This window comes from Astatotilapia calliptera, chromosome 4 (assembly GCF_964374335.1).
Source record: "Astatotilapia calliptera chromosome 4, fAstCal68.1, whole genome shotgun sequence".
Lineage (NCBI taxonomy): Eukaryota > Metazoa > Chordata > Actinopteri > Cichliformes > Cichlidae > Astatotilapia > Astatotilapia calliptera.
In genome coordinates, this window is record NC_137425.1 from 15102520 (window position 1) to 15115481 (window position 12962).

The 12962-nt window shown below is 38.6% G+C and overlaps 1 protein-coding gene across 1 annotated transcript; it reads left to right on the plus strand.

Moving 5' to 3' along the window:
* The first annotated feature begins 1 nt into the window (after nucleotide 1).
* LOC145428255 (uncharacterized) lies at nucleotides 2–7856 on the plus strand. The gene is made up of 9 exons (XM_080300267.1): nucleotides 2–140; nucleotides 2118–2198; nucleotides 2421–2539; nucleotides 2619–2691; nucleotides 2803–2918; nucleotides 3250–3324; nucleotides 4228–4296; nucleotides 4545–4613; nucleotides 4705–7856. Exons 2-9 carry the CDS (start codon nucleotides 2126–2128, stop codon nucleotides 6706–6708), a joined length of 2598 nt encoding a protein of 865 aa, XP_080156393.1. The 5' UTR covers nucleotides 2–140; nucleotides 2118–2125; the 3' UTR covers nucleotides 6709–7856.
* The last annotated feature ends 5106 nt before the right edge of the window (nucleotides 7857–12962 follow it).

The following is a 12962-nucleotide window of genomic DNA, read 5'->3' on the forward strand; positions in this document are numbered from 1 at the left end:
GTTTCAATATTCAGATTTTCTTTTTAAATTGTATTATTTTGTTTAAATCCAAATAGGAAAAAGAAAGTCAGAACTTGAGTTCGACGAATGTCAACCATCTCCTAAACGACAAGACAACTGTGCAGCAGGATCACAGTCAGGTACACACATATATGAAATCCTCACACTTATTCCTGCTTTGTGTCACCATTTTTAACTGAGTAGTCAAAATCAGTCAAATCCACAGTAATCTGTCATCCAAGGTCAAGGAAAAAAACAATATTTCAGAATCTCCTCTTGTTGGGTTCAGTTAGGATCGTAAGGAGACTGGCAGTGGTAACTCAACTTAAAGAAGGAAAAACCTTCCACTCAGAATGAGACACTGTCACTATACAGTTGTACAATGAGATACAGAGCATCTCCTGCTCAGTGTAAACATGCTGGGGGGGTACAATTCTGCAGCGCTATGTACATATGGACAGTATTAACAAAGGGAAAAACATATATATATATAAAATATACAATATACAAGACATAAGTAATATGTAATAAATAGTGTCCTCTGGTGGGACATTTGACATGCTGATAGAACCTTGGGAGTACAGTCTTTATATTGGCCTTATTAAAATCACCTGCGATAATGTGAACACCGTCCGGGTGGGCCCGCTGCTATTTGTTAATGGTGTTCAGCAGGATAGAGAGTGCCGTGATTACATTGGCATCGGGTGGAATGTACACAGCCGTGATGATCACTACTGTTAGCTCTCTCGGTAGAAAGAAAGGCCGGCATCTTACCGACATGTACTCGAGGTTCGGGGAGCAGTGACTGTTTATAATTGTCCCGTTGTTGCACCAGCTTTCATGCACGTAAATACAGAGCCCTCCCACCCTGCTCTTACCGGAGTCCTTTGTCCTGTCCCAGCGGAGCAGAGTGCGGCCTGCTAGCTGCACGCTAGCATTGGGTATTCCCGGGTGAAGCCAGGTTTCAGTGATGATCAAGGCACAGCAGTCACGAACATAGCGATTTCCCACTAGTTGTAATTCCAGGTCATCCGTTTTTTGCACGAGAGATCTGGCGTTGGAGAGATAGAGGCTCAGAAGGGGTGGCTTGTGATTGGTCAGTTGATTCTGTAAACTTATGTAATGTAGCAGGTAGATGAAGGTGTCCTTGGTGGAGCAGGATGTGTTGGGATGGTAGGGCATGTTTCAGTAACTAGGGTGGGGTGTGATCATGTACATGGGACATGTGATTTTCCACACCGAAGCAACCTTTGAAATAGTGGTTCAAGGAAAATGTAACTTTGAGTTTGAAGCTTGTGTGGGAGCATCAGTGTCATACGGCCAACACTACTCCTGCCTGTCAGTCTTGACAATGTCCTTCCTATTGTTTTTTTTTTTTTATTCCTGTTGACTATTAAGTAAGAAATGAAGGTTAGAGTAGTTCAGTTGCTTTTGCTTCCTTGTATGAAGAAAAAAGTATGCTGATGGTAAAGTCTCAGGTCTTTAGTCTCTATAGTTTTAGTGCCAATGACAAAAATGCATGCTTTTGTCAACATGTTGATGACAGCAAAGGTGAGTGGAGAGATTAAACAAGATATCACAAATACGTTTTATGTAAATGACATCTGGAGACTAAAACGTTTTGAAACGGTGCCTGTAGCACATTATGTGTATGTAAACTATCAACGCTGAAATTAATAAGATCTAATGAGATCTTTTAGAATATGTTTTTGTGAAAATGTCAGTATGTTTGCAACAACAGTTTCCTGCTAATTTCACATTTTTTGCCCCTTAAAAAACTTTGGCTCTGTAAAAATCATATTATTCCAAATCAAATGAAATCAAATGAAAAATAAAACTTAAACCTTTGTATCAGTGTAAACACATTTCACTAAACTGGAAACTTTAGATATTTAGATGAACTCTACAGAGTGACATGAAGTCGCAAAAGTTGCAGGAGTTCAATTCAGCTAAAAGACAAAAACATTTACCTCCTGTTGTCACATGAAAAGGGTTATTGAGATAAATAGAAACGTAAACCTCTGACACTTCAGAACCACAAAGGAAAGTAAATGATCTTATTTAGTGAATAATACTTTAAATGTGAATAAATCAGTTATTGCTGATTGTCCCCACAGCAAATTCCATGGAGACATCTGGATTTGTCCAGGACAAACTAACTGAATGGGGATTCAGTGAGTTCATGCAGAGATTTAAAGGTATGAGTTTATTATTATTCTTTAATGGAAATTGTTGTATCTGTAATGGCACTAGAACAGCATCGAAATTTACTGATTCAGAAGTCGGTCTGGATATTCCTGTGATTTATGACTTACAATAAAAAAAGTCTTTCATATTCAAAGTTGATGAATATTAATGTTTTGCAGTGTTAGCTTCATCTGACTTTTGAATATTTTATTTTGTTGTTGGCATTATTTCAGATGAAGGCATTGACAAGGAGACGTTTCTAAACCTTGGAGATTCAATCCGAATTAATTTACTGTTTCCTAAAATTGGACCAAGAGTAAAGTTTAGAAAGAGACTCAAAGATTACTTACAGGTAAGGCAGCTATTTTTTATTCTATATCAGCAGGTCTATTGTTTCATTAATGTGTGATGTGTTTGTTTTGATTCTGTAGATGGAGACATGTCATTTTGTCCAGGAAAAATTAACTGAATGGCATCTCAGTGAGCTGATTCACAGATTTGAAGGTATTTTATTATAGTTTGGTTTGGTCCTTCATAAATTACTGCTGTACTGTAATGCCATATTGATATATTTTTTTTGTCTAATTTCAATTGGAATACTTTGTTTTGTTGCAGAGGAGGGTATTGACAAAGAAGCTTTCCTAAGTCTCGAGTCAGGCAGAATCAATACTTTGATTCCAAAAATTGGACCAAGAGTAAAGTTTAAAAGGAGACTCAGAGAATACTTACAGGTAATGTTTTATTAAATGTTACAAAAAAATCCTGGAACATAAAGCCATAAAAGTTTAAATATACTGAGGGTTTTTTTTATAAAAAAAAAAAAATGGCGGTGAAGATCAGTAGATTAATAGTGTATGCAATGCATCAGAGTGGAGGTTGTGTGTGAGCGCTGTGACATTCAGAAAAATAACCTCGCAATACTCGAGTACAAGATAATGTATTTAATGTAACATTTACTGTGCATGTAATGCATTTCACACTGGTAGGTATCAATATAACAAAATTGATCACACTTCTTTTATTATACGAAATACATCTTAAATTTATCCCTCACCACTGCAGGACTTGAATAGAACAAATGATGATTCTGCTGACATGATGGAAACAAGCGCAGAGCAAGAGAACAATCAAGAAATGGTATGATCTCATTGTGCCTGAACATGGTTCATTACTGAGTTATTAATCTTTGATCATTTTTGTTATGTCATCATGTTATTATAGAAAAATTAATGTTGTCAGCGTTAATCTCCTTAAGTAAAGTAAGTAAGTAAAATTTTATTTAAATAGTACCTTTCAAGATAAAATCACAAAGTGCTTCACACAAGCAGAAATGGACATACAACCTCAAACAAACAAAAGCAACCAAAAGCAAGTTTAAACAGATACATTTTTAAATGAAATGACTGAGTCCACAGATCTCGAACTCAAAGGGAGCGAGTTCCAGAGTCTGGGAGCCATTGATACAAACGCTCTGTCACTGTTTGTTTTTAACCTTGTATGCTGGAAAACCAGCAAGCGCTGGTCACAAGACCTCAGGGACCTGCTGGGGCGATAAGGCAGAAGGAGATCACTGATGTAAGTTGGAGCTACACCGTGCAGGGCCCTATAGGTCATGATTATAATCTTAAAATGAACCCTGAACTTGACAGGATGTCAGACTTGACGTCCTGACACCATAGCCGCATTAACGCAGCAAATCTACGTTAGCTGGTTACCGTGGAGCTCCCCATGGGTGAGCTGGACGCCACTAAACAATAACAAGCTTGTGCCATATTGTTAAAATGACATTATGGCTTTAACGTCATTTTAAAGAGATTAATGCTGACAGCACTAATAAAAATACATTTTGATGGATTCAAGGACTCATATCTTTAGAGTAAAACAGGTGTCAATATGAGCAAAGTGAACCAGGTTAGCTGTTTACCTAAGTCCTCTGCAGAATTCTCCAACACAGCTCAACTGTTTTTCACAAACTGTGAGTAAACAACATGAAGGCCTGTGCCTTGTCTGGATAATTATTTGGTATTTGTTTTCACGCAGGAGCCAAACATTTTTCCTCAACATTTGGAATCTGCTTCAGCGTCTGACACAACAGATGGCAAAGACACGGTAAGAAAGGAAGTCAGAAACAATATTTTTAAACTGGTTGAAGATCCAGTGATTTACAATGAGTTTATCTGAAGACAAACATTTTGTCTCCATAATGCTGCAATAAGAGGAGCAATAAATAATGAAGCTAACAAATTCAAACTGCTTCAAATTAGTTTAATATAAATATCTGAAATGCACCTTCATCACGTGAATATGAAATATTAAGAGTATCGGTAGGCCTGGCTGATGTTTTGGCCTTGTTTTAGATGCAGGACCACAACATTTTTCCATTTCAGTTGGAGTCTGCTTCAGCAGTTGACAGAGGCAGTGACACAGTAAGAAGGAATATTGATGTTTCTCCTCAAGTCATGTTGTTATCCCAATATTATTTGTGTATATAAAACACATGTTTGTTTGTCTTTTCAGAGTAATGAACCAATTTGCTCCTGGGCAACAGTGACACAAGGACAAAGTCCAACCACATTTACAATGTTTTACTGTCAAGAGTGTAAAAACTTCATGGGAAACAATCCTGATTCTTGTTGTTCTCACTGTGCCTCAGTGTTCAACAAAGCAAGCAGCATTCAAAATGGAAACTTCTTTCTGTACTCATCCCTGAAAGACCTTCTGAAAGGTATCCTTGAGAACCACAGCACTGAGTTGTTACCTAAAACAGTTAAAGATGAGCATGATAACATCAAAGATGTGATGGATGGGATGATGTACCAGAATCTCCTCAGAGAGGGTAAACTAGCTGCAGATGATCTCACACTGACATGGAATTTTGATGAAGTACCAATTTTTAGCACCACCAGATACTCAATTTGGCCCCTTCAGTTTGTTATTAATGAACTTCCTTACACACAAAGACAGGAAAATATGATAGTTGCTGGATTTTGGTTTGGCCAAGGAAAACCTCATATGAACACATTTCTGAAACCATTTGTGGATGAATGTTGTGATTTAGCCCAAAATCCATTTCAGTGGAGAGACAGCAGAGGCACTCTTCATTCATCAAAAGTCTTCTGCTTGGTTTGCTCCTCTGACGCTGTGGCGAGGCCACTTCTCCGGAATTGCAAACAATTCAATGGAGAATATGGTTGTGACTGGTGTTTACACCCTGGCACAGTGGTACCAAAAGGCTCTGGCTCTATGAGGTCATACCGATATGATGAAACTAAACAAGCATCAAGATCAAAAAATATGTTTGTTGAAAACACCTCAGAGTATGGTGTAAAAGGAATGTCCTTACTTTCCAGACTTCCTTTGTTTGACATTGTGTTTGGATTTGTACCAGAATATATGCACTCAGTTTTAGTTGGTGTGACTAAGCAACTTATTGGATTGTGGCTGAACTCAGAGAACTCCAAGAAAGACTGGTATGTAGGTCAACAGATTTCACAGATGGACTCTTATCTCCGAATGTTAAAGCCTCCATCAGAAATGAGCAGATCTCTACAGTCACTGAAGGGTCGGGACACTTGGAAAGCATCTGAGTGGCGAGCTTTCCTTTTATTTTATGCTGTTAGTGTCCTACCAGGCATCCTTCAGCCTTCATTTCTCCAACATTTTTTTTGTTTGTCGATCAGCATTCACATTCTGCTACAAGAATCAGTCTCCCAAAATGACCTTCAGCTGGCCCATGAGAACTTGGTACTCTTTGTTAGAAACATGGAAGAACTCTATGGTGAAGAAAACGTTTCATTCAACTGCCATCAGTTGATCCACTTAGCTGACTGTGTGCGTAACTGGGGGCCTCTCTGGGCAACATCAGCATTCAGTTTTGAGAGGAACAGTGCAAATTTAAGGGCACTGCTTAGCAACATAAACTACAATCCTCAAAAAATTCAAGACAAGTTTCTCCGTTGGCAGCGCCTGCCGAGTCACCTTCGCTCCCTTGTTTCTAATGGAAATTCTCCGTTAGCCAGCATTTCACCAGTAAATGAAACCACTGATTGTTACAATCTGCTTGGAAATTCACGGCATCTGGATATCACACGATCCATAAAACTAGCAATAGAAGAGCTCTTAAATCGACCTGTTTCATTCAGATCAGTGGAAGCCTTTGACAGCTTCATCAACAGAAATACTGTTTACTCTGTAAACCATGAAGAGACAAGAGACTGTGTCATAAAACTCAAGAATGGCTGCTATGGAGAAATACAGTTCATCGTCAGGTTTAAAGAGAACTGTGTTTGCACATCCAACTGTGTGTGCTCGGCTATTTCAGTCATTGTGGTCCAGCTGTTTTATATCAAACGTGATGCAGAGGACAGCAGGATGATTCCTGACAGTGCATCAAGGAATATCTTTGTGGAAGTGGAAAGGACAACTCAGCTCAAAGCCTTCTTCTTGAGGGATGTTAGGTGTAAATGCATGTATGTGAATGGTTGGCTGGTGCCTTTACCAAACTCATATGAAAGATATTAAAGTTCCAGCACAGCTAAGGTGCTTTCTCTGTCTTGTATATCATGGCACATGGCTGTTTTTACTACAGTGAAAATCTTGGAAAAATGAATGATGATGAAGTTTTTTCAAAGGAGTTTGGAGTAATTTTGTTCATATGTGTGCGAGATCTGTGGCTTACGTTTTCTTTTGGTGTGACAGTGTGGACATAATGTAGTCAGTGTAATGTAGGATTATATCACTCAGTACTGTATGTGTATTATCTGTATATGGAGGAAATTATGGAGTGATTTGTAAACAGCCAAAAGCTTGCCTTTCCCAACTTTGTATTCACTACGTATTTATCATACATGTCAGTTTACCTCTATTCAAACTGAAATGCAAATTATTGTGACACATAAACATTTTGTGAATTAACGCTAAAAATCCGGGGTGAGTGGATCAATGTGGTTTACTGCATCCTGATACAGATTGCTATTACTGAGATAACAGATCATAAAGCTTCATATTACCTCAGATTATTGTGTAATGGCTGATGAGACTTATTCTGTTTAATGCTGCAATGTGTGCAAGTCTATTGAATATAATACAGATTGATTTTCTCAAGAATGTTTGTATCCTGCTACATAAAAATGATTATAATTAGTCTTATTACTTTAAATATGCCTGAAAAATCTGTTTGGCCTCCTTCTTCACTCTGGATTTGTGCTGCTATTCAGAGTCAATTCAAATTTTAGTGTCGTTCCTTAAAAAAAAAAGAAAAAAGGATGTGTAAATACAGTAAATGATGTTTAGAGATTTTTGAAAAATAAACATGACCACTGTTCATATGTGGCTTTATTACCTTATCATAGGCCAGAATTAAATATCTAAGTAGGACCCTTGTGTTACGATTCGGTGTTGTCAGTGTTTTGTTTTAGGCGTGACTGTTATGTGTTTCCTGCTTTACTTTGAAAGTCTGTCTTATCTCAGTGTGTTCAATTTACGCTTCCTTGTCTCGTCAGTTCTGATTTGCCCCAGCTGTGTTTCCCTCCTGTTGTCCATTCCCTGATTGCTCCTTCTATGTATTTAAGCCCTGTGTTTCAGTTTGTCATGGTCGCGATCTTCCCCCCCGGTTGTAAACAGTTTGGTGTTTTGATGTAAATAAATGTCCTATTTTGCTTTGATGTAAATAGCTGTCGATACTTTCGTTTTGGGATTTTGGTGGAGAACCGTAGTAGTATTTTTTTTTTTTTCCTTTTTTTTTTTCTGTGTTGCACGCCGGTTGCCTAGGCTGGGGTGGAACACTTGTTTAATACCATGTTAAACATGTTTACCGGGTCATGAACCATCGGTGAAGCAAACAACAGAAAAGAAGCTCGTATATAGACTTATGCCGTAAGTTGACCTAAAACTAAAAAGAAAAAACAATCTGACATTTTAAATGAAATCAAACATCGTTTAAAAGACACACATGGCAGTGTGGGAGAAAAAACTCAACACTGAATGCTACAAGTGCACAAATATGAAATCAGCGTGGTGCTGCACTGCACGCATCAATTCACACAATATTACAGAAATACTTTTTATATAAATGTCTTATATTGTTTCTTGGTCCCATCAATTTCTTATTCTTCAGTCATTTCTGAAACAAAGTCCACACTGAATGCCTGCTGTGCATCTGTGGTTGTGTGAAGCTACATTAATGTAACAGCATGCCAGAGTGTAAACAGAGATCTTTGTCTATACGTTGAAACAAGGTTGTGCCTGAAAATTGCTACTTTTATGTGACATTTTATGTGAATATGTGACAAATGATGTTAGAATTATAATTAATTATAGAAAAAACAGTTTAAACCTTGGTGGGCAATGAGCTTAGAAAGAAGGATTATCTAGAAAATGACTTCAGGAAATGGTCGTGTTATAAAGTTGTTTTACAATCTGGACCAGTACAGACTTGCCCCTGACAGTTAAACTGTCCTGGGGGCACAAACTGTTTGTCCTTGGCTTGGTTTCAAGACTCTAGGAAAGGAATGCTGAATGTATGTAAATAACCTCTGGAGAATATAATCTGGAAATTGCATAAAGGGAAACACAAAATGAACAAAAAAGTAATAGCATCCCACAGCCGTGTTTCACACCTGTTGGTAGTGGGGCATTTTGGCTTCTGCTGCATCTTTTTAGTCTGTGCTGGAGATTCACCAACCCTAAAGAAGTCCAAATACACCACTGATCACTGGATCTCAACAGCATTAATGCAAAACATGTGTTTCCATTTCTTGTCTTACTTCTTTTTCCTGTCCAGAGACCGATGTGTGGCAGCAGAAAGGGCCACTCTCTCTTTGGGGCACTTAGCTTTCTCCTGTAGGAGTGAATGTAGTTTATAGTTTATGAAAAAATAATCAGAATACTGAAGATGTCAGAGATTGTATCTTTTTTCCTTTTCATAAGTCATTAAAACCAAGTACTAAAACACTTTGATATGACTCAGAGAACTGAAAACTCAGCATAGATAAAAAAGGAAACAATGTATAAATTGGTAACTATAGCCCAAAAGGCTGATTGTGTTCATCTGCGCGTAGTGTTTTCAGTGAGACAAATGTTTTGTCACTCATCCAAGTGACTTCTTCAGTCTCAACTGACTGCAGGTTTTCCCAAACAGTACATTTGGGATTTACTTACCTTGATGATTAAGCATGCATCTGATAATTAAAGCCCTTGAAGAAGAAAAAAATGCAATGAATAAATCATACACACTTAAATATTGTATTTTCACCACAACTAAATTGTCTGACTGTCTGTATAAAATGAACTTACAGCTATAAGCAGTTGATATTAAATATATGCATCACTAAAACATGACAGATAACAAAGCCAGAGTAATTAGGCACACAACTGTTTTTAAGTGTTTTCAATTTAGCTTCTTTTGACTTACATTTAACTATAGCTACTTATTTTTTCCTTTATTGACAATCAGCTGTTGACACAAATTATTTTGGCGAGTGGCAACAGTCAAACCAACAGCACTGTGATGTTTTTGTTCGTGAATATGTAGACACGCTGGTGCGAATGTCTTACTATAGAGGCTGGTTCTTTAGATACAAGGGGAGAGTGCGCGAGTCAGAAACCCAGGGCACATAGATGATGTAAGTCTCATCAGAAACAGCTTATTTCCAAACCAGGGAGGAAGAATGAAAAACAATTCTAAAAACAAGCAATAAAATGTTGTCAAGGTACTAAAATCCCCAGAAATAAATAATCCCAATTTCAAAAAAACATATAAAACACAATGTTCTATGCTCGCTAAACTCCCACCCTGTCCCACAATGTAACTGTCCCACAACAAAGGATAAATGTTTGTTAGGTGTTCACAAGCAGGACCGAAATTCCTCCTTCAGAGCAGGCTCCAGACCAGCCTCGTCCCAGGCAGAAGAGGAGAACCCTCCTATCCCCATCTCATCCTGGAGTCCATTGCTCCACGGCGGCTCCCCTCACATCATCACACTGTAAACAAAAAAACAGGGGCCAGAACCATTCTCCCAGAAGCTGGCCTGGCTAATAGCCATGGTGACCCTCTCACAATACGGCTCTACTCGGTGAGCAACAGTTCATTCATGTGAATTTTCAAAGCTAATTCAAGGACCATCGTGTGGTTAGCAGCATTGACTAAAGTCTTAGTGGTGAAAGGTTTGCATTAAAAGAGTAAAAACTCCAGTTAGGGCATGACTTTAAATACATTAAAGGCAGGGTGCGTCTGAAGACTGCTGCATTTATGAATATGTGACTAAAATAATGTTAGAACTGTAATTAATTATCTATAAAAAACAAAAAATGTTTAAAGTTTTGCGGACACTGAGCTAAGAAAGGATGACTACAATGTTTATTGGTACTATACTGGTACAATAATTACTGGACAAGTACAAACTTGCCCCTTACAATTAATGTAACAGCATGCCAGTGTGTAAACAAAGATCTTTATTTATACGTCGAAAGCAGGTTGTGTCTGAAGACTGCTACTTTTATTAATATGTGACAAATTATGTTATAATTATAATTAATTATAATAAAAAATATTGAAACCTCGGTGGACAATGTACTGAGAAAGAATGACTTCAGGCAATGGGTGTGTTATAATAGATGTTTTACAATCTGTACCGGTACAGACTTGCTCCTGACGGTTAAGCTGTCCTGAGGCACAAACATGTTGTCTTTGGCTTGGCTTCAAGACTCTAGGAAAGGAGTAATGAATGTACAGTGGGGCAAAAAAGTATTTAGTCAGCCACCGATTGTGCAAGTTCCCCCACTTAAAATGATGACAGAGGTCAGTAATTTGCACCAGAGGTACACTTCAACTGTGAGAGACAGAATGTGAAAAAAAAAATCCATGAATCCACATGGTAGGATTTGTAAAGAATTTATTCGTAAATCAGGGTGGAAAATAAGTATTTGGTCAATAACAAAAATACAACTCAATACTTTGTAACATAACCTTTGTTGGCAATAACAGAGGTCAAATGTTTACTATAGGTCTTTACCAGGTTTGCACACACAGTAGCTGGTATTTTGGCCCATTCCTCCATGCAGATCTTCTCGAGAGCAGTGATGTATTGGGGCTGTCGCCGAGCAACACGGACTTTCAACTCCCGCCACAGATTTTCTATGGGGTTGAGGTCTGGAGACTGGCTAGGCCACTCCAGGACTTTCAAATGCTTCTTACGGAGCCACTCCTTTGTTGCCCGGGCGGTGTGTTTTGGATCATTGTCATGTTGGAAGACCCAGCCTCGTTTCATCTTCAAAGTTCTCACTGATGGAAGGAGGTTTTGGCTCAAAATCTCACGATACATGGCCCCATTCATTCTGTCCTTAACACGGATCAGTCGTCCTGTCCCCTTGGCAGAAAAACAGCCCCATAGCATGATGTTTCCACCCCCATGCTTCACAGTAGGTATGGTGTTCTTGGGATGCAACTCAGTATTCTTCTTCCTCCAAACACGACGAGTTGAGTTTATACCAAAAAGGTCTACTTTGGTTTCATCTGACCACATGACATTCTCCCAATCCTCTGCTGTATCATCCATGTGCTCTCTGGCAAACTTCAGACGGGCCTGGACATGCACTGGCTTCAGCAGCGGAACACGTCTGGCACTGCGGGATTTGATTCCCTGCCGTTGTAGTGTGTTACTGATGGTGACCTTTGTTACTTTGGTCCCAGCTCTCTGCAGGTCATTCACCAGGTCCCCCCGTGTGGTTCTGGGATCTTTGCTCACCGTTCTCATGATCATTTTGACCCCACGGGATGAGATCTTGCGTGGAGCCCCAGATCGAGGGAGATTATCAGTGGTCTTGTATGTCTTCCATTTTCTGATGATTGCTCCCACAGTTGGTTTTTCACACCAAGCTGCTTGCCTATTGTAGATTCACTCTTCCCAGTCTGGTGCAGGTCTACAATACTTTTCCTGGTGTCCTTCGAAAGCTCTTTGGTCTTGGCCATGGCGGAGTTTGGAGTCTGACTGTTTGAGGCTGTGGACAGGTGTCTTTTATACAGATGATGGGTTCACACAGGTGCCATTCATACAGGTAACGAGTGGGGGACAGAAAAGCTTCTTACAGAAGACGTTACAGGTCTGTGAGAGCCAGAGATTTTCCTTGTTTGAGGTGACCAAATACTTATTTTCCACCCTGATTTACGAATAAATTCTTTACAAATCCTACCATGTGAATTCATGGATTTTTTTTTCACATTCTGTCTCTCACAGTTGAAGTGTACCTCTGGTGCAAATTACTGACCTCTGTCATCATTTTAAGTGGGGGAACTTGCACAATCGGTGGCTGACTAAATACTTTTTTGCCCCACTGTATGTTCAGCAGTGAGAAAGAGAGATTAAAGGAAGGTTAATTTGTACATGTCTTCATGTGAGTGAAGCCAGCGCATTTCCTCATTTCCAAACTCTAATCATTCTCCTAAAAGATATTGGTGCATGCTGATAGGTCTGGTTATCTGTGTGAGAATGTGACCAAAGCTTTTATCAAGGTGAGCACAATTGGTGTATTTATTTATATATTCTTTATATCATTATTTTAAACTGAAAAAACTCTAAAAATAGGACTAATAATAAGTAAATAAGACTAAATATTGTGTGTACTTTTGTATACAATTTTACAGTAATGAATTAAAGAAACATAGCAGCAGTTATGACATGAGTGAACCACAACCATAAAGTAAATAAACAAATATGAAGCTTTTTTTTGTCTCCATGTGCCTCTCCATAAAACACCCTCACACACACACACACACACAC

Excerpts from the sequence above, each read along its gene's own strand:
- LOC145428255 (XM_080300267.1), top strand. The coding sequence starts at position 2,126 with ATGGAGACATCTGGATTTGTCCAGGACAAACTAACTGAATGGGGATTC. Across the intron at positions 2,199-2,420 it reads GTTCATGCAGAGATTTAAAG|ATGAAGGCATTGACAAGGAG; the intron begins GTATGAGTTTAT and ends GCATTATTTCAG. Across the intron at positions 4,297-4,544 it reads CAACAGATGGCAAAGACACG|ATGCAGGACCACAACATTTT; the intron begins GTAAGAAAGGAA and ends GCCTTGTTTTAG.